At 39.0% G+C, this 22,553-nt stretch overlaps 1 protein-coding gene across 3 annotated transcripts in view; it reads left to right on the top strand.

The window, feature by feature from the left end:
- The window catches only part of dtx1 (deltex E3 ubiquitin ligase 1), a 46,300-nt gene extending 23,880 nt beyond the window's left edge, over window positions 1–22,420 (top strand). For 2 of the 3 annotated variants that reach the window (XM_004072710.4, XM_020706097.2), the window contains exons 3-10: window positions 3,716–4,457; window positions 13,041–13,102; window positions 13,261–13,422; window positions 15,654–15,715; window positions 15,865–16,023; window positions 16,592–16,753; window positions 17,607–17,696; window positions 17,797–22,420. In XM_004072710.4, coding sequence (XP_004072758.1) covers window positions 3,716–4,457; window positions 13,041–13,102; window positions 13,261–13,422; window positions 15,654–15,715; window positions 15,865–16,023; window positions 16,592–16,753; window positions 17,607–17,696; window positions 17,797–18,021 — 1,664 coding nt within the window. In that variant the 3' untranslated portion in view covers window positions 18,022–22,420. The remainder of the gene's footprint in view (window positions 1–3,715; window positions 4,458–13,040; window positions 13,103–13,260; window positions 13,423–15,653; window positions 15,716–15,864; window positions 16,024–16,591; window positions 16,754–17,606; window positions 17,697–17,796) is intronic. The other variant, XM_011479405.3, reaches the window with a different exon arrangement.
- The last annotated feature ends 133 nt before the right edge of the window (window positions 22,421–22,553 follow it).

Raw genomic sequence — 22,553 nt, 5'->3', positions numbered from 1 at the left:
CCCTGTGTGACAGTGGGGTTAGAATCCCACAAAAAGCAGTATGATTGTAGCAATGCATCAGACAGATACAGTTCACCCTGGGGGGGAGACCACACTGTCAGGAAAGGACAGCTGGAGGACATCGTGAGAGGGAGATAAGGGATGAGAATGGAAGGCAGGAAAAATGATGGAGAACAACAAAGGTTCAGAAAGGAAGTGGCCACTTTCACTAAGTTTCCTGGAAAAGAGAACAGGAAGAGTCACAGGAAAACACTGGCACATTCCGTTCCCAAATCCGAAGCCAACCTGGAAGTGCCAGCTGTTGCACTTCCACTCATGACCACTGGAGGCTGGAATCTGAAGGGAACAATTTCTATTCATTTCCCCCTGTTTGCAAAATTAAATAAATTAACTTTCTTTATAAAACATTTTGGAATATTGAAGTAAATATTTTTAACGACAAAGGTGTTTTTAATCAGATGTTTCCATTTTGTTAAAGCTTAAAATTGTGTATAATTCGTTTTTTTTTTTTTTTGTTTTATTGACAGGTAGGTGACCCAACAAATCTCTGACTTTAGTATGTCCCACCTTTCCAACTCAATTGCTCCATTTTCTTAATGTTGTTGACTCAATATGGTCATTCCATGTCATGCTTCATATACACCCTATAGAAACCTGTGAGTGTTATAGAAATATTGGTACAGTGTATATATGGTAACTATTTTCACATGTTGTAAAAGGAAGACACATAGTTGATGCTTATTGGAATGAGTGTTATTGTGTTTGTCTGTATTGATCTGTAATGGACTATCAGCTTGTTCTTAGAGTATCACATGTCCTGTCAAAATAAAAGCATCGCTATGAAATATTTGCCTTGAGATATGGCCATTTTGGTCTCTGATTAAAATCAGTGGTTTTTGCTCATTCTAAATATGATGACTAGGATGGTCAAACACATCTAACAGTTGTTGAAACAGGTCCATTTAGGTAAAGGAAGGGGGGAGGATCAACCATCAATCTATGAAAGCACCATCCACCCCTTTATCAGTAATTTTTTATCAAATTTAAAATAATTTGTTTACGTTTTAAGGAAATATGGCTGTCATTTACACTAGCAAACAGAATACAGTGAATTACAGTGATAGAGGTGTAGCAAACTCCACACTTTTTTTTTGAAAAATGTGGTTTTGTCCAACAGTGTCCAGAGTTGTTCAGTATATTTAGAACTAAACAGAACATTGTGGCTTTACCTTAACAAAATCAAATTCAGTAAAAAAGTAACTTTAACATTTTAACAAAAACTCAAGAAAATCCATAAAAAGTAAAAGTAAGTTTAATTGTAGCTTTAAATGCTGCTTGTGCTTCCAAAACATTTGACTAAATATACATTTTACATCCCAAAAATTATCCTTAAACCTTCAAAATGAAAAAGTTCATACAGTAAATGATTTTTGAACATTATAGATTTCTGCCTGCATGTAATTTTAACCTTCAAACACCACCACCACCTAACACGGCTTGGAGAAGTTGAGCTCATTTTACATATTCCGGTGAGACCAGTCTGAGAAGTGCTAATGGGCTTTCAAGGAGAGATGAGGTTCATCTTATCCCCCACCAAAGTTTGAGGGGGGTAAGTTAATGCTAAGGAATAAAACATCTCAACATGTTCAAATATTTATGAAGCTGTGTTAAACCCTCCTCTGAGCAAGACTGTGAGGAGCTGCTATTGATTGTGACCAAAAACAAGCAGCAGTGCTGAAAGTGCTGAGCACAATACAATCCTCGTGCGGCCCCCTGTGATGATAAGTTGAGGCAAGTGGCTCACCAACACAGAGCTCTTTCCTTCTACAGAGAACTGGAGCTGGCTGCAACACAGGCGCAGTTTTAAATTGATCATTTTTAAATAAATCTCATGAGATTTGCAATATTTCCTATGTAGACAGCAGATGGAGTTAAGCCAGTGAGCCATGAGCAGGCACAGATGCAACTAGCAGAGAAAGTTATGTGAGCTTGCCTGGCTGAAGATGTGAGAGACACAGGCAGCTGTTCACTGTGTGTGCGTCTCAGCTCCAAATGAAATTAGCCATCAACCAAGTCCTTCAGCAGCAACCTGCAGCAGACACTCAATGTCACACCGCTGATTCTGCTGATGCAGTACATCCTTTGGCACCCATACCCGCTGAAAGAGGAGTTACCCCTCTGTCCACCAACCTCCCCATGTCAGTTCTGAAGTCATTCATTGTTTGTGCACACACCCATCCCTTCATCAACACTGAGGTCCTCCCTGGCATGAAAAGAAGGAAAGTGCATTTACCCGTTAAATTAGCAGAGAAAGGCAAGATTGATGTTTTGTCCTGCAGTGCCTAGATACCCCTGCTGACGTACATTGCAGAGATGCAAACGCCAAGGTGTCCTGATTTCCCATGTGAATATAGTAATTGTATTATAAGGAAGGCGGGAGCTGAGTCGCCACCAGCAAAGGGACAGAAGTGCAAAGCTCTCGCCTCATTGTCCTCCTCATTCCTGTTGTCATAGAGAATAGAGGGCTAATGAGGCAGCGGAGCATTGTGGGTATGCTTCTGTAAAAACCTTGAACTTCTCTGTCCAGCTTTTATGTGTTGGGCTTTTACTGGAGTTTTCACCATATTTATTATTTTTCCAAGTGATGGTGAAAAGTTAGTTCAGTTCATAATTTATAAATGTGTTCTAAGTTGTAAAAACTTTGATTTCAGGGAAATGTATCCTAAAGTCGACAGTTTCTTTGTTTTTGTTATTATTTTAACTTCTGTTAAAACAACTGAATTTAAAATAAGTTTAAAGTTGATATAAACTTTTAAATGAACCCTAATCAAATTCAGTTGAGAAGACAGATCTTTATTGTCATTTTCCCTGGTACAACAAAAAAAAGTGCTCCCTGGTTGGTGCAACACTGACATTAAAACAAATAATTTGTCATGGTAAAACTTACCGTTAAAAATAATAAATACTACATAATAATGCATAAAAAGTGTATCACTCCGTCACAAAAAATTGGAAATTAAAATTTTTTTGTTGCTCCATACAAGTGCATTAGTAATTTAAAAAAAAACAGGATACACAATTAATAGGTGTTAAAATTGTAGAAACCAGAAAAAATTAATGAATATAAAGGATAATGTCACATAACTACAGTACAGTGAATTTTAAAATTGAATTGAAAAAAAAACATCCACCATTGCATAGTTCAAGCAGTCAAGCAGAACAGTTGGGTCTTTAACTTGAATTTAGATAAACTGTGTCTGCTGATCTAAGCCTTTTGCGAAGTCAGACTCTAGACCGGATCCAGATGACTGGTACACAATGAGTCAGAAGGAGGGCAATCGTGTATTTTAGTGCCAAATCATTCAAAGGTTTGTGAACCAGAAATAGAACTTTAAAGTCTATCTTCTGGCAAGTTGTGCTTGAAAGTACGTACATGTAGGTATCAACTCAACTCAAGTTTATTTATATGGCACCTTCAAAGACTGGAGTCAAACAAGGCACTGTACATTAAAAGCTCAAAATATTAAAAACAGCAACAAAAAGATTAATATCCATCACAAGAGCAGCAGAAAACCTGTTTGTACATGTGTTGATTGCCTCTTGATGTGAAAAATGTGTCTAAAAAGTTGACCCTGATAAAAGTTCAAGTCTTCTGAATATCTTTTATTATCTAAATTGACTGCTCTTTTTCATCCCTTCTCTTCTCTGTGGTTAGGTACCATGAGACCAGTGCAAAGAAACTTCTACGAGCCCTCTTCCGCCCCTGGCAAAGGTGTGGTGTGGGAGTGGGAGAACGACAACGGCTCGTGGACGCTGTATGACATGGAGATCTGCGTGACCATCCAGAATGCTTATGAGAAGCAGCACCCCTGGCTGGACCTGACCTCTTTGGGCTTCTGCTACCTCATTGACTTCAACAGCATGTCCCAGACCAACAGGCAGAGTCAACGAAAACGTCGTTTACGGCGACGCATGGATCTTGCCTACCCGCTTATCATGGGCTCCATTCCTAAGTCTCAGTCCTGGCCTGTGGGCGCCAGCTCCGGCCAGCCCTGCTCCTGCCAGCAGTGCATCCTGGTCAACAGCACAAGAGCGGCTTCCAATGCTATTCTTGCCTCCCAGCGGCGCAAGCTTTACGGAGGAACAGCAGGGAACTCGGGTGCTACAGGGACCGTTGTGCGGCAGAGCAACACCTTTGCTGGAACCTCCCTCTGGTCTCAGACATCCACCTCATCCACCACCAAAAACAACAACATAAGTGTAGGGGGTGGGCAGGCGAAAGCTGAACAGGTGCAGTCTCCGCTGTCCCCTGCCAACTTCCCCTGTTCTCCTGTGATGCCATCCCTTTCATCCGGCCATGGCCACCACGCTCTCACCATCAACGGACAGAACAATCTGAACAGGCCGGGCACGCAGCGCATTTCCATGGGGACTACACGAGGAACCATCCCAGCAGGGTAATGATGATTGCAAAGAGGGCCAATGGTTCTCTTTCTCTTTTTTCTAATTCGATTTTCAAATCTCCTTTAGCCCCATACTTCTGACAGCATTGGCACAAAGCTGAGATTTAGCTAAATTTGCTCCACCGAAGCAGTGAGAGGATAAAAAAAAGCCAAGAACCGGTCTCCATGTCTGACTCACAAGGATTCACACTGAATGTGTCCTGTGTGCACCAATCTTTGGGTCTTTGTCCACACCCCATACTGCTGATTTATGAATACAGTCTTTTATGTGCTGATCAATACATCTGCGAGTAAAAAAAAAAACTTTTTGATTTTGTAACTATGCTGAGCAAGCACTTTTCATCTTTGTTTTCATATGTGTCTTCCAAGGTTTTGCTTGATAATGAGCTTATGCAAGGCGTGAAATACTGCAGCTCTCTTTAGATCATTCTGTTGCTTTGCTTTGAAGTGATTTGTTGCTATCAGACTGCACCATGGTTGCTATGTCATGCAAAACAGTCTGAGGCTGTAAGTGGAATATCTGGCTCTGCGTTTAAATGCATCATTGTTTAATTGTGCAGGGGGTGAGACATGCAATCACACATTTGAAGTGGCCTCTTGTGTCGCTGTGGAAACATACTTGCCATGGAGGCAAAGCTCCAATAGGAGAGGATGAATAATGGATCAAGGAAATATGGGAGCTTCGGTGCTTCAGTAGAGCACTCTGCCCTCAGAGTGAATCACAGAAAGGGACTGAGAAAAAAAAAGTGTGTTGGTGTCGTTACTAGAGATGCGCCGATTTTCCATTTGACCGGCCCTGACTGGCGACCGGCTGAGCAGCGACACACACATCCCTGCATCTTGTCCTCATTTGTGGGTTAATATGTGCATGAATCAGTTCTCAACTTTTAGGCCTTTTGTAATATTGTCTGTTTAGATAAAGTTGAGGGTCAGATCCAATTCCACAGATGATGAGATGACATGCCCAACACACCAAAACAAACCCAGCCGCCGTCTTGGTAAATGCAGCAGCTTTACGGACTCTAATTCAAAACACTGACCAACAAAAATGTAACAGATTTTTGGTCTTTTTTTAAAGACCCACTAAGATCATCCTTTCACCTATTGTAAAAGTTTTCCTAGTTGTCTTTATACTATGATTATGAAGTTATTCATGTGTGTCGTTTTCTCGGACATAGTTTCTGCAAAGCGGCAGTAGATTATTAGAAATTCATGTCTGAGTTGTGGGTGGGACTGTAAGCGCGGAGTAAGCACACCCCTACTCAATAACATCCATATGTTTACACTCCCTACAGCTTGCAGCTCCTCACACCCCCATTCTAACATTGGCGGCGCAACAAAAATGGCGAGCAATATTGGAGCTATCCAGCTGTACAGTTTTTAGCCAGATACCATCTCAGACCAGGGCCGGCCCAGGGCTGCATGGTGCCCTAGTCAAAAAGGGATTTTGGTGGGAATACATTAGCCATGTAATTATCTCCCCATTAGCGAACCTTCTAAAGAAATAACATTGATGGCAAGTCCTCCCATCCTGCTTTTTGGCAGTCTAAACACTACCACATGATACTGGCACAAAGCCGCTTTCCTCTGCAGATCAGATGATTCGGATCAGGAGTAACGGCATGTAAAAAGCATAGTAGGTTTTGTTAGATTCATGTTAAAGGTTTAAAACCTAAAAGAAAAGAAAAAACTAGATCGCCAGTTAAAGGATTCTTTTTTGACCAAAAACAGACTAACTTCTGTTTTGAGCCGGTTTCTCCTCCTCTTCCTTCCTTTTTGCCCTTAAAGCTGTCCATGAGGGCATGTTTTGCTGATTTCTTATCCATAAAGTTTTAAAGAACCATTCTCTGTCATGAGAAAAACCCTACAAAAAATGTTAAAAACACCACAAAAAAAACACCACAATTTTCATTGGAGTGGTTCTTTAAAACTTAAAGCAGTCTGCTCCATCATAACACACCATAGTAGCTGAAGTCAGAGCTGAAAATGTCCATGCCCAGATGACCTTCACAGTCTCTTAGTCCAGACACAAAGCAGCATAAAGTGAGTGTACGTGCTGTTCTGCTGATCTCAATTCAAAGAGGATGTAAAGGCACAGTTGTATTTAAAGTGACCTGAAAAAAATGAAACCGAGAAGATCAGCAATCAAATAACAAACAAAAGAAACTAAATTGCCTCCTGAAGGGAAGGGAAATTGAGGTGGCAATCTCTCAACAAAATTAGTTTTAAAATAAGGCGCTTGAATGCATCTTGGCTATCGTTTTGGTTTCGATATGAGATTGATATATTTTTCAATGCGTATCTGAATTTTTTTACATCCCTAGTTAGAAATAAAATCACAAATGGTGAGAAATCTGCGGTCTGCGAAGAAAGCAGGAATTGGTTTGTCTTTAGTTCTGACCAAAACTTACCGAAATATTAAAATAAACCCACTCCTGATCTAATGTGATTCCATTCATTCTCATTGATAATGAGGAGAGACACCTTCACTGCATATATAAGACCACCACTCAAATAGGCAGACATGCTTTCACTTTCGTTGGCCTAGTTCAGGTCTCAAAACAAAATATAGGTTTTTCATCCTTGAAAATGACTCTACTCTGTGTATATAGGTATTTGTGATAGAGGGTTAGAATAGCATGACCCATTTAGGCATCTGCATTTTAAGAATTCACTGACGGTTCAGGTGCAGAGTTGTGAATTGGACTGTTTCACTTTACACTAAGTGATCTGTGGAGACAGCGAGCACTATTTGAGAGAAGGTAAGAGAAGCGTAGGGTTAGATGATGTACGCTGGTTCCCAGGCGAGTGGCTCCACACACAGGATGAGTGTGGTTAACATGCACACAGCAGAATATGAGAGCTTGCAGTCACACACAATCTCATATGTGAACTCCCTTGCTGGTTCCCATGCGTGCTTCAAACATAACAGAGAAACCCACAGAATGTAAAGAATCTGATCTGTTTTTCACACACCCACGCCCTCATGTAACAGTTACTGGATGTAAAACAGATGATTATTGTGCTGTAGCTTTATTAGATTAGGTTTTTTATTTTAGATTGACACATAAACTTGTCGTGTTCACATGTTTTTCTACAAAAGCACACATTTTCTTAGAATTACCTTTGCTTCATGTTCATGTAAGGAGACGTGAATATTTTATTCCTGAAAGTAAGCTGTTTAGGCTTTGGTCTTCTGTTAGGTCACGATACAATAATATAACGGACTGTGATCTGTAGGTGGAGGGGAGCTTCAACCAAACACACTTATCTCACACACACAGGTATTAGAAGTGGCACCATCTGCTGGTGTGTGTCAACACATTTGTTTGTCTTACAGCTGGCAGCCACATATCACCATCTGCACATAGCTGCTGGTTGGAGACACAATAAAGTGAACGGAGCTTGAGAAATCCTTGAAACAGGTCATGTTATGATGAAAAATGATTTTAGGCTTCAAACAGAAGCCTAAAACTGATGTGTTTTTCACACACCAACGCGCCCTCATGTAAAAAGAAATAACCATTTACTACCAATGAGTGTCTTGTTTTCTATTCAAAAAGCTAAACAGTAGCAGAGAATGGGAGTTTTTCATTTTGTGATCACTTCTTATTCAGTTATTCCAACACCTTTAAATTTAATGTTTTTAGTCAACTTCATGCCGCACAAATTTATCCAAGCTTTGTCTGTAACGCTGATCGTTGCTCAACTTCTAGTTGGGAAAGGGGTTGATTCCTCTTGGCATCCTGGTATTTCGTTTTAGTCTTAGTTGACCACAAAGATTCCTCCAGAGAGGCTTGTTTTGTCCACTTACAGAGTTGTTTGAACAATATATAATCATTATGAATAAATGAAGAAAAAGCTATTAATATATTTATGCATATTATAAACTAATACTGTATATGATTCTGCAAATTGTAGCTATTTAAAATGTTCTTACTCTACATTGCTTCCTAATTTAGGACCAATATTGTAACTAATTTGTTTAGGTTTTAGTTATTGCCTGTGCATAACAAAATCAAAAATAGTAATAAAAAGCCTAAATAAGCATTTACAGGTGCCATCTAGTTTTAAGAAAAGTTTAGTTGTTCATTTGTGGTTTCTTGTTTTACTCAAACTCCATATTTTTTTTAAATGACATTAAATCTAACTGGTTAGTTTATGTGTTTTCAGTCAACAATCCATTGTGTCATTAAATGTGGATTTGTATCACACTGTAAATGCTCGTAGACCTGACATAAATGTCCGCCAGGCGTTTTTCAGTACATTGTTTTGATGTTAGGGCCAAAACGCTGATAGGGAGCAGGAGTATTTCAACTATTTACAAGATTCATAAACAAATGTCATGATAGAAGAAAAGAAAAGCAGCCCTTTTTTAAGACTTCTAGGGAGTTTCGACTGCACTAAACTCAATCAAACCACTTCCTGAACACAGAAAAAACCATGGCTGCTTTATACTAACAGCTGAGAATCAAGCTGCTTGTGTTAAGAACTTAGTTGAGATTTGTGAATGTGCCTGACAGGATGGATCATTACTCCTCAGTGGTCTGCTCTGGCTCCGATCTAATCTACCCCTTGGGATAACATTTAAAGTTGTAGCGATTTAATAAATCAACGTACTTGGAGAGGCTGCAGTGATGCAATTTTTCAAATCATGTGCATCGTTATTCCTTATAAATGCATTTCAGTTTCATTGTGACAGTTATGCTTCCACCTTCAGCTCTGTTGTGGCAGAGGGAAGGGCCTGCCTCTGCGTCTGGCTCCTGCATCAATATTGCAATTACACACACTCGACGTTCTTGCCATCATACCTCCACTGCTCCAGGTTAATAATGCATTTTAAACAAATTAGGAGATAGTAGTCCTTCATCAGCACTTTCGCACTGAGGTGTAACACAGAGTCCCTGTATGGGGATCTGTCCCGATTCAAATTTTTTCAGAAAAGTTTTACTAAAGAAGGGAGGACTGAGGCTGATTAGCCCTTGTGCTATCCTAGACACTTTAACATTGGGAGTTGGGTCATCTAGACCCACTAGACAGTCCTCTGAACCTTTTTTCTTCAATGATTTGTGATCTTCACTGGTGTCCATGGATTACATGAAATCTTTCCACCTTTATCCACCTTTGTCATGGTAGGGAGAACACGTCAATGTGAGGGTGGGGTCATCTAAGATGGCACAAGGGTTAGAGGAGAGATAGAAACCGTCAGGTTAAAATGTGTACTGCAAGGCTCAAACATAAAATGTGATTTGTTACATTAAAATAAAATAGCAAACTATGTTACAACAAGTTTTTAACAAAGATGTTCAGTATTTTTTTTGTGGAAACCAAAATTCTTTAGGGAATGGAGCACAAAAGTAAATACATATCAGGGGGTAGAGACAGCTGAGAAAAGAGTGCAGAGAAATTCAAAAGCTACTAGGTTTTGTGTGGTTTCCTCTTTAACAAGTGGACACGTATACAAGTAATTCAGGTTATATGAAGTTTTCTCAAAGAGCATCACATTCATTTTCTCAAAAGCACAAGCTGTTCTGTGTTTACCCGGAATTCCTTACTGCTGACTGTGACAGGAAACTTAAATTCCATCTAAGTAGGCAGTTGTTGCCGTGACAACCTCAATGTGTAATTTTTGTAAATGTTTTTTTGCACAAATCTTGCTTTTTGCAGCTAAAATAAATGCATCAGAGGAGAGGAACACCCTGGGGAACATATCCTGAAAGTTTTCTGTGTTTATAGTCTTCCAGTAAAGTGAAAGTTTGATATATTCATCACTGATCGATTCATCAATTTTCTTTACCTGTTATTCTCAAAAAGCCCTAGTATCTGTGATGCAGCATTGCAATTTAACTACTGTAAACTACTAAAATTTAAAGAGGGTTTTTATCTTTAATTTAAAATAAAATCCTTCGTGTTTTTAGCTTTATCAGCAGTGGTGTCATACTCTAATTTGGCTGGCTTTTCATTGGTTAGTAGAAATGTAAGTGTCTCTGTTTTTTGCAAGCACTTTAAAAATGACAGCCATTTGTATTGTATTTTTTTCAAATTGCATGTAACACTCAAGGAGAAGATGTTGAGAGCTGGTGTTTTGTGCTCCTTCTAATGTAAATCAGCTCTTTGATCCCTCTGCTATCAACTCTTCCACTTTCGGCTTCTCCCATCAGGGGTCGCCACAGCGAACAAGTCGCATGGTAAATTTGGCAATGTTTTACGCCGGATGCCCTTCCTGACGCAACCTTCTCTAACCGGGCTTGGGACCGGCACAGAGGTAGAGAAGGGAACAGGGAGCAGCCTGGAGTCGAACCCGGGCTTCACGGACGGAAGGCGCCGCAAACCAGCACGAGCTAAACTGGCTCTCTGATCCCTCTGCTATCAATGATATGAAATATACATGCACTCACTGACAGGATACATCTTGCCTTTGAGGTGTTGTGATTTAAATCAGGCTATGCTAAAACGGTTGAAAGCATATCTTGCTCAGTCTCTGTCTGTTTTGTAGTTGATTTAACTAGTAGTATTGGTTTTTATTCCGCTTTTATTCCCTGTTTTTTTAATGAACTAGTTAAAAAATATTCCAACCAAATGACTTTCTGGTTTGTTTTCACATCCCTGAAACATCTTTCACACAAGACATCCGTGTAACCTCACTCTGATTCACATCAGAGCTGCAAACACCAGGAGCTCCCCACACCTTGTTTCTGGTCCACTGATGTGAGACAGAGTGCATCTTGAGCTTCTATCACGAGCCAATGGTACACATCAGCTCCTCTGCTGGCCATGGCAAAGGTTTATTTTTTTCATAATCACACTGAGCTTATTGAAGGGCTTCTCCTGGTACAGGAACAAAGGCTCTTATCTATATCAAAGCAGGTCTGTTGATGCAGATTTGTGGGGCTCTGTGGAGCTGCAGGGCAAAAGATTTCTGCTGCTTCCTGGCCAAAAAGCGAGGGGAGCATAGGAGCAGTGGTGTGGGAGTCTGTGGCTGATGAACAGGGGAACTGAGAGAAGATCAATGGCTACTTTAAATCTTTCACCATCCTATTGGTTTTATACTGTGTGTTTTGGTTGGGGAGCAGTTAGGTTTAAATTCTTCACCATGTCCAATACCATGAAATTCCATGTGGCTCAGCTGACTGTCAATTTTGTTTTGATGCCATCCTAAAGTCACTTTTGACAGCCAAGTTTTGCTTTTGCAAACGCCAGTGGATTGTTTACCTTAGCTGACTAGTATTTGTCTGCATACTGGTTGCGTTCCAAATCACTTGAAGTCTGGTGCAGACCAAACAAGTAAATCCTGGTCTGCTTCAGAACAGGTGTACCGAAGTGCAGAATTGAAGCAGAATGAGTAAATGATGCTGCAAGTATCACGGGTGAGGGGGTGTGGGGGTCACAGTACAAAACTGAAAAAGCAGGACCCACAAAAACTTGTAAAATGTCAAAGAGGCCAAACATTATTAGTTGTAGTGAGGAGGTACAGGAAGATACTTTATGATAATCAGAGTATTAATGGGACTAGCTTTGTTTTTCCTTGTTGTGGTCAGGCATTACTGCCCCCAAATGAGCACCGTTTGCTGTGTCTTGGTGCTAAGAGAAGACTTGTGCTCAAATTTAGTGTCCCTCATTGGGAAATAGACACAAGCACCGAACAAGAGATACTGTTCAGATTAGGCTGTTAGTCTTCCACTTCTTCACCTTTGGCTGTCTTTGCACAATTAGAGTCTTTTACAAGGGCCTTTAGTCTGAGAACACAGACCAAGCTGCCTTTGGGCCCCTGTGCACAAACAATAAACAGGTGGGCCCTTTTCCATACAGAAAAAAATCTGAATTTAATTATTAAGATTGAAGCTGCAAAGAGTACCACCAATAAGCACACCGCTGCTTGTTTTCAAACACCAAGAGTCACTCCATTATAGTGGCTCCATACTGAGGAAGGTGTCTCATTCCACACATTGTGCGTAGCCCAGCTAATGTCAATCAACCCTCAGCTATAAGCTTTAGAAATAATCCTATCTTTTCTGAATATTTTGACTCACTGTAAAATTGTCTTTTATACGTTTTCTTTAATATCTGCCATGTTATCTATTAGCCCTAGTTTTTACAGCAGGAACTTTTGAAACTCTTTAATTCACATCACATTTTAGGAGATTAGTGTCTTTATAGCTGTGACTTACGCAGAGTTGTCACTGATCTCTGTTTAAGTTGTTCTTTAGCTCTGCTGATCAGTGGAATGTCCTTTCAACTGAGTCTTCTATCCTATGGAAAGAAACTCTCGGAATTGCGTGTTCAGACAAATACACAAATTCCTTTTGTCTGCTGTGCTCCACATATCCTAAAGACAGTGTAAGTCAGCTGTCATCTATATTTTTTACCAACGCCAAACTCTCCAAATGTCATGCTGATTCAGGCTCTTCTGCAGTGCTTTGTATGCGAATCAGGCCATCCCATCGTGTTACGGTTGTCTCTGTGTTAAGGCTTGGGGCATGTTGGGGCATGTTTACTTTAGAATTGTTTCGCTTATGATGCGTTTAATTTCTATAAATCTATACACATTTGATTTTTTTAATGTATTCTCTGTTGTAGAGTTCCTGCTCTCCCAGTCAAGAACCTAACAGGCTCTGGACCAGTGCATCCAGCCCTAGCAGGTTAGTCCACATCTGCTCTGCAGCCTCTCTTTGGCACTTAGCTAGATGTTTTTTTGTCAGTGTGTGCATGTTTATTTTTTAAAACTAACCTCCACTAAAGGAAATTTACTATTTTTTCCCCCTCTTCTGTGTACATTTGTGTTCCATTTATGCGTCAGGTATGACAGGTATCCTGATGTGCGCTGCAGGTCTGCCAGTTTGCCTGACTCGAGCTCCAAAGCCCATACTGCACCCACCACCCATCAACAAGAGTGACATGAAGCCTGTGCCCGGCATCAACGGCATGCGCCGCAAAACGAAGAAAAAGCACCTGAAGAGAGGTGAGTCTCGCTATGTGAGAAGACAGTCACAGGAACTCAAAGAAAGCAGTGGAAGAAGCCTTAATTGTAAATTGTCATGGTGCTGTTGTTATTAAACAGGAAACTGCCAAGAATAGACCTACCACTGACAGTCAGCAGGCCACCATTGCCCTGCCAAGCTTTGCAAGATGTGTCAGGAAAAGCTGCTGCTGTCTGTTGCTTAGCATTCCCAAAAGCTGATTGTTTTTTGTGTACCTCCTAGTTAATCTTGATTATAATTTCAATATTTTTACTAGTAAAAAGTTTCTGGATTTGAGAAATAATTAAATTTAACTGACGTTAAATAAAATGAATGTCAACTTATGACAAAATGAATAAAAGTCCCTTGAAACTTTTTATTTAGTTTGAAAAAGAGACATCCTTTGCATTATGCATCTTTAAAAAAGTTTTTTTGTGTTGGTTTCATACTATATTTAACTACAGTGTGTGCTGACATTATGCTATATTTTACTAAACAAAAACGGATATTATTCTGTCATATGCAATAAAACGTCGAGCTTAAGAAATCCAACCCAGAAGACATTATTTAGTAAAACAAATACATAGGTTGTGTCAGAATTTTGTCACTACTCAGTCCTCAGTGCACCATAGTGGACGATTTGAACATTTTTTCATGTGAAAAATGTATTTTAATTTTTTTTTTATAAACCATCCACGTTCTCATCTTCAGAACAGTCTTGGTAAAACGTTTTATTCGATTTTTACCATAAAAAATTAGTGACATCATTTTCACTGATTAAAAAAAAGTAGTGAGCATGGTGTCGGAATTGCTTTTAAAATCCAGGGCACTTGATAGTCCTGCACTATATATTTTTTTGGTAGTAAGGGATTAAGGAGGGAGTTCAGACAGAGCTACAGCTATGCAGAAATGTTCTTTAAACATAGCTTTAAAAAGTAGCCTATTTGGATTCTGTGTTTTTTTTTTAACAAGGTGCATATTTATTCAAAAGATTTATTGAAAAGCAGTTAACAAACAGTGTTTTTCACATTGATTTTTTTACGTAATACAATCAGTAATATAAATTTAGCAACACAAGTGTGAACAGTCAATGTGTGAGGCTGTAAGAGCTAAATGCTAACAACATGGGTATTATATAAAATTTAGCCAAATATCACAACAAAAGTAGGTGGTTAGATGATAAATAGAAGTGAAAAAATGTCATTTTAACACCTTTATTTTAAAACTTGGCTCTAAATGTGCTAACTTTTCTTAGCACACACACTGCTACCTTAAAAAGCCAGATTATCTTGCTTTTTAAATTTGTATGATAATTTATCTTTTTTGGGACTTTGTGTTTACGTAGGCTAATAGCATTCTGACGTAGTTTGTCTTCTAAACTTGATTAAGTTAAGAAATAAAGCAGGAAATTGTTTATTAAAAAGTATTGCAGTAAAGGCATGACTTTTATTTATTTATTTTTTAAAGAGAGTAGCCTAAACCTTTTCTTGTAGCATATATCCCAGCATGCAACACGTGGGCAATTGTTGGTAATGGCTGTGCTTCACTTGAAAGGTTGGAAAGTTGTTTTGTGTTAATTTAATAAAAATCACAGCATTTTCAACAATATTAATTTCCTATATGCAGAAGACAATCAAAGCAATTGCCTTTCATCATCAATATTTTTAATTGAAGAAGGACAACTTCTTTCAGTTTATTTTATTTCGTTCGTTATTGTGTTTTTTTTCTCCCCCAGAAGGTTTGGAAAGTTTGTTTTTGCTGAATGATTCCAATCAGAACATTTTCCAGTAAAACCCTCCCAGATGGTTTTGTGTGACAAACCATCTGCTGTGTGAGGATAGCAGCCCAACACCTCATTGCCTTCACAGTTTTTTTATTTATTTTAGAATTTCTTTTTTTTATATATAATATCCACCCTTCCTTACAGAAAGAAGTCTTTTGTTTCTGTTCAGCATCTATGGTTTCTTGCTTGTGGCTTCTGTAAACTGCCTCCACTTACTCTCCCTACCTCAAGCAAGCAAGCAGAAACTTAAGGGAGAACTAATGGAATATATGTGTGTTGGGAATGTAAGCTGCGTGTGTGCTCTCAGCTGCAGTTAACTGGCTGCACACATGAATGTGGGAGAATGACTGTTTGCTACATCCCAGTACAAAAGGTGACCTCTTCATCATGTCACTTACTGCATGTCCAAAAGCCTATTTTAGCATAACTCAGTTTTTTGTTTATAAAAAGGTAAAAACCCAGAGGATGTGGTGAGAAGATACGCAGAGAAGATAAAAGTTATCCCAGATGAGGTAAGAAAAGATGCACATATGTTTTTAACTCGAACATCCGGATACAACCTGTTACCTGTCACTGTCACGAATCTAAAGAAACGTCTCCTAACTTCCCCATTGATGTGCACACACAATGGCATGTAAAGCCTTTTGATGAACTATTCCAGGACTGTACCATCTGCATGGAGAGGCTGGTCATGTCATCAGGATATGAAGGAGTCCTGCAGCACAAAGGCATCAAGCCAGAGCTGGTTGGCAGACTTGGCAAATGCGGTCACATGTACCATCTGCTGTGCCTGCTGGCCATGTATAATAATGGCAATAAGGTGAGTAAGAGCTTGTGAGACAGAGTAGTTATGATATCGCTCAGGGCTGAGATTGTAAACTTCCATCGTCTTCCAGCTTGACTGGGTTTGCATTGCACCAACAAATAATCAGGCAGAAAAATATCCTGCACTCATCAGATCTGTCACAGGAGCCCAGTACTTGGTAAAATCTCTGTAAATGTTGCTCACTTATTTTTTTTATACTTGCATGACATGCACATTTTTTTTTCTGCTTACTGCTGCAGATAAGGCAAGTAAAAGCATATTCATCAGCAACCAACTGTTGACCATCAGCACTTTTTGTCAGTTTTAAAAGGAAGCAATGAATCACGCAAGGGATGATAAAAAATAATCATCTTAAGCTCCCTGAAGCCTAGGAGAAGGACTGAGTTTTGTCTTCATTTTTCTTTGTGTCACTACTAAGAAAATAATTTCTTATGTTAAACATAACATCTTCACTTATTTGTAGATACTTGTATATTTTTAAACAAATAACAGATTATTAACAGTATTCTCTCATCATGCGCCTTATTTGAACCTGTTCATTTCTGTTGTTGCTTTTGACCAGGATGGCAGCCTTCAGTGCCCAACATGCAAAACCATTTATGGAGAGAAGACAGGCACCCAGCCCCCTGGGAAGATGGAGTATCACGTCATCCCTCACTCCCTGCCCGGTCACCCAGACTGCAAGACTATTCGCATTGTCTATGACATTCCTGCGGGGATTCAGGTGAAACCTTTTAGAGTTAACCTAATCCCAAATTCTGTGCTTTGATCTGCTGTCTCTGCCCCATAAATCTGTGAACTCACTGCAACTGCTTAAGTGTGACATGCAGATTTTGTGTGAAGGGTATGTGGACCAGAGGAAAGTCCAGACCCAGTAATGAGACTATGGGTGTAATAATGAGGAGAAAAATCTAAATTTGGCATTTCATAAACCGAAACGTTCTCAGATTTTTATTTTTTTGTTCATTATACTCTGCAGTCACACAACAGAGAGATGGCATTTTCTACTGACTGCTGATATTGTTGTTAATGAAGGGAGCAAAATAATCTCTGTCCACCAGAGCAGCAGACTTTGTGTCCCCAGGGTCAGACATGCTGGAGGTCATGAAGCAGTACCAAGGAGCAAAGCTAGAGTTCTGCTGGAGTTATATCTCCCTTTCTATATACTCTGTCCAATTGCCCTCTGAAAAAATCCTGCTAATTTTTATTAGCTGTTGAGTTAAACAGAATAACCTTGCAAGAGCAGTATTTTACCTACAATCTCCTGTAAAGAATTGTTTTATTGCAACAAAGATCTTCACATTTTGCTCATCAGAATGAGTTTCATAAACAATCCCATCAAATTTTACATTCATTTTAATCAAGCTAATTTATTTATTCATCATGTTACATAAACCTTTAAGGATTGTTAAAGAGTTAATTACACATTTGCAGTGGAGCATGCCTCAATGGCCCCCTGTCTAAACCATGTTAACAGTCAGGCACGTCCTTGGGGCACTGATGACATTTGCAAACAATTAGGCTTTAATTAGAATCGAATGACTTTAAATTTTTTTCCTTCTTAACATTTTCTCCAGACCAACGAGCACCCCAACTCAGGGAAGAAGTTTAGTGCGAGAGGCTTCCCTCGACACTGCTACCTTCCTGATAATGAGAAAGGCAGGAGGGTGAGCCCTGAAACCAGTTCTAGATAAAAACAATTTTTTTTGCTGTTCTGCACATCTTCACACTTCCGCGACCCTTCTATTCTCTTTTCTCTGTCTCCAGGTCCTGAAGCTGCTGATCATGGCCTGGGACCGCCGCCTTATCTTCACCATCGGCACATCCAGCACCACAGGAGAGTCGGACACTGTGGTGTGGAACGAGATTCACCATAAGACAGAATTTGGCTCCAACTTGACTGGCCATGGCTACCCTGACCCAAACTACTTGGACAACGTGTTGGCTGAGCTCTCAGCCCAGGGGGTTGGAGAGGACAATCTGAAGGACTGATGGACAGAATTTGGTCACACAGAAACCCAATCTACCAAGTCTTTCGAAGAGGGGGAACTCTGCACATGCAGCAGACAGTTTTAGACTCCTTAACTGAAACTAAACCTTTAGAAACAGTTGGTGAGAGCAATAGAAGCAGAATGTTTTGGAAAGATCTCCCCTCTGTTAGTTGATGAGCCATGCCATGAGCATGTATTTTCCATGGAAAAAGTCCTTAATGATGGAAAGAGATGTTTATACTGTTGAGAGAAGCTGTTAGTGACTCTTACAAAAGCCTTCTGGATTTTAAACAAATGATGATAACCTGTTAGTCATTCAAATGACCAAGGATCAGATTGCCTAATTATAAATGCTGAAGCCCTGATGGCATGACTTCCACCAATGCTGCACAAATAATATCAAACAAAGAGAATATAGGTTCAGTTGTCACTGGAAAAGACCACTCAAATGAATCCAAATAGTTGAAAATTGAGTTTCCTTATTTTTAGTGTTGTTTTTGGGGTTCCCTTTTATGAAATTTTACAAGGTTCTTGCCCATGGTGATACCATTTTAGATCTTTTTTTTAACCTTTGTAGTCTCCTATGTAGGAGCTGGATTCACCTGTAAAAACTGGTGTTTGTTCTGATGCAGCACGTGTATTCTAGAGAGCTAAGGACAAAAATCTTAGTGTTTGATGGTGTTTTTGTGCGGTTCCTCCTGCTGATTGACTGTCTTTGGAAAACTTTGACCTCTGTTGAAAGAATTGCTGTTTGGTTGTGATGCCAAGGCTCTAAAACGGGATTTGAGCTCCAAGGTGAAACTAATTTGTTACAGTGAATGTAGAGCCTGCATTTTTATCCTCTCTGCTGGAACTATCTCAGCCACTGGCACAATGTATCAGGTAGGCCATAAGTGAAAGATGAGAGTGCATTTTGCTTTCTGTGAGGCAACTTGAAGTCCTTGAGGAGGAACGTGGAACAAACACAGACGGACGATCGGCTTTCGGATACCAGTAATTTTCCTGGGGAGATCCATCTCTAGCCTTCTCTCCCCTCGCCTGCAGTTTAAATCTCTTGGGAGCCTGCTCACTGTTAGGTTGCACACTGGGCTCAACTACCTGGATAGCAAGCAGTGAAACCTATTTTTCCCAGCGTGAACTCACTCAGAGCTGCTTGGGTCAATCCTGTTGTATGGCGTTAACTCCCTTCCCTCCACCGCTGCGGTAGGAAACACAAAAAGGTCAGTCTGGTTATGTTGAAGGCTGAAGTTTTCCTGTTTTATTCTTAGATTTAATGGATGTGAGGTAGAGATAGTCACTTACTTTCTGAGGTGGTATGTAGTGGTGCAAAGTCTCGACAAGTGTCTCTAATCAATTTTATTAAGCTGAGGGGCTTGTGTAAGGTGAATTGATGAATCACAGTCTTCCATTGCACTTTGAGGCAATTTGTTCTTTGTTTTATTCCAGCTTCATTTGGAGAAAAAAAAACTTTTTAGGTTGGTACCAATGAAATGGCTTGCAATGCTCTGAATATATATATATATATATATATATATATATATATATATATATATATATATATAAAACATTTACTGATGTGATATACCTTTAACTTCAAGCTCAATTTGAGTCTATAGTGTAAGTTTATTTTATTTTTATACTATTTCAAACAGAAAATGTCCCACATATTTATATACAAACTCATGTTGTCATGAATTCATTGAATCTGGCGAGATTTGTCAGTTTGTCAGGGACATAAAGGACTTAAATATATATAAATATATGACTTGTTATGGATGTATCATATATTACAAGTAGTCATAGAGTTTGCTGCTGTGTATTACTTTAATGTAGAATCTGTGTAGTTGATCTGCCGTTTAACACTGACAAATACAAAGATGTTTTTATTAGTGGTGGGGGAGCTTTAGCAGCATGATGATGGCCACCCCACTCCAAAGATGACAGAGTTCTATTTTTTTGGTTGTCCAGAAGACAGGATTGTTTTTCAGCTGAAAGTTCGTGATACCTGGCTTAAAAGTTTAATTATCTTTCATTAATTTAGCATTAATTCAGGCCTTGTTTTATTATTAAAAAGAACAACAGATTCACAGATGTCATTTCTAAAATAAGTGAATTTGATTAAAGGCCTTAAAAGTTTGTCCCCTGTTTATTATATTAAGCTGCAAACATATTTTTCATGTAAAAATTAAGGATATCAAACAATTTTGTGAAGAATTAGCTATATGTTTTTTTTGTTGAAGCTGTTCGGTTTTAGGTTAAACTTGCCTTTCAGGATTTCAGTAACTAACATTTGGATTCAGTTTAATTCGGTTTCTGCAGCGAGCTTTGCAGTAATTTCACCATTGTGCTCATAGTTTTTACTACAGCAAGCAAAGTGAGAGCAGCAGATTATGGAATGCCCAAGAGGCCAAAATGACAGCAGCAACTTCAGTCTACTCCCTGTGCTTACAAAGACCCAGCTACAGTACTGATGTGAAGGTCACCACTGCACTGGCAGCTCTGGCAGCAGCAGCAAGCACAGCTACTGTAGTCACACATAAAAGGCAAAGCTAATTTAATACATGTGTTAGACAGGGGCTTCACTTGAAATCTTCGCTGAAATTCAAATGCAGAAATGCCACCACAGAGTTTAAATTAAAGTTTGCTATTACTGTTGTCCCACTTTTGAGGTAACCAGTTCTAACAAGAAGGCAGTTTGTTAAACGTTTCCCTTAAATCTGGGATCTGCAACCTTTACCTCTAAAGAGCCATTTGGGCCAGTTTTACTATTGACCAAAACTCCCTGGATCCACAAAGTCCCTCTTCACCTTTTAGAAAAATAAATGTTTTATTTCTTTATATATAACAAATATAACTTTTTTAAATTTTAACAGCAGCACATATATAAGTTCCTTTCAAAATAAAACCCATTCTATATTAAAAATGATCCTCCTGCTGCAACAGAATTACTTGAATTAAAAATGCAAAAAAGTCTAACACGGCCTTCTACCATCATTTTGCTCAACTGTCTGACATATTAAAAATGTGCACATAAAAGACAAAACTTTATCAACTATAACAGTTAAACCAAAACTACAAACCAATTATTTATCAAAACTATTAGCCTTTTTCTTCAATAGAGGGACAAAAGAGCCACAAGTGGCTGTGGAGCCTCAGGTTGCAGATCTCTGCCTTCAATTAATAATCCTTTTTTTGTTTTTTTTTGTTTGGCATCTTAAACTTCCACTTCCTTCTAACTCAAAAAAGCTAAGGCAAACTCATAATGCTAATATAAATGAGTTAAGCTTGTTTTTAAAATCAGAAAATAACTTTTGAATCCCTCTATCTAAAACTGATCATTGGTAGAAAAATCTTTGTAATCTTATTGAAGACTTGCGTTTTTCATGTTGAATGAAGCTTCACAAGAATCCCCAAACTTTTGCCTCTTTGACCTTTCCTCTCCTCAGGCTGGTGGTATGCACAATTCGGGCCCCTAAAGGCTATATAATGTTTTCAGGTGTAAAGACTTTCAAAAGGAGCAATGATTAAGACATTACTAGGCATATGTAAACATGGATTGTATAGCTGAAGAAGAAAGAACAGGACTTTTATGCAATTTTTAAGATCTATTAAGGGATTTTACGTGTAGCAGGAGGGCTGGTTTCTGGTTCAAAGAGGTTGCAATCCGAGGATATTAACATACTATGTATCTAAAAAGCATATATTTTTGATGTCTTTTTTTAAAAGATAGTCTCTTTAAAAAAGAAGTTTAGACATAACATTACTGTATTGTTATCGTTAACTTCAACTTTTCCTTTGATCAGTCCCAACATATAAGTACTCTTGTAGTGTCTGCTGCAAACTGTACCTCTTTATCTAGTTGATACCTTGACATTTCTGTGAATTTTCTTTTTGTTTGTCTGTGGGAATTGTTATGAGTGTGTGCGTCTGGTAGACAAAGCTGAAGTTCGTGTCTTTTGAAGATCCAAAATGCTCTACAAGAGGTGCATGTCTTAAGAAATAGTGTTGCAGGTGTACTTGACAGTGCATAGCTTTTTGCATATGAAAATGTCACCACCTTGGTTTTCTGATGATTTACCTCTGTGGCTTTTATTTGGACAGAAAGGTCTTGTTTGGTTTGTTGGGGATGAGATGGCGTTTGGCTGCTCTCCTCGCTTTTCGGTCGCCGTGTTCAATGAATGTTTTTAAGTGCCCCTTTATTCAGTTTGCATACTCATGTGTTTGAGTTACATTAAATGAAACTTTATCAGACACTGACAAAACTATAAAGGGCTTGTTAACCAATCAGTCTTTATTGAATTGTGATGACTTTGTTGCATGTCTGTGTATTTCCTGTGAGCAAAAACAAAATAATAATAATAATAATAAATGTGCCCTTGACAGGGGTATTTTGTTTGGAATTTTCTCCCCCTGCATCAACTTCATTCTCCTTCCATTAGCTCTACACTTTACTTTCTTCTAGACAGCTCAGCTCCCTTTTATTTGGATATAAATGAGCTTTGCAGGAACTGTGCAAAGCAGCTCAAATGGTTC

The sequence above is a fragment of the Oryzias latipes genome, chromosome 9 (genome assembly GCF_002234675.1).
Source record: "Oryzias latipes chromosome 9, ASM223467v1".
NCBI classification, from domain to species: Eukaryota; Metazoa; Chordata; class Actinopteri; order Beloniformes; family Adrianichthyidae; genus Oryzias; species Oryzias latipes.
The sequence above is the reverse complement of the archived record's forward strand: the minus strand, read 5'-3'. Positions and strand labels throughout refer to the sequence as shown.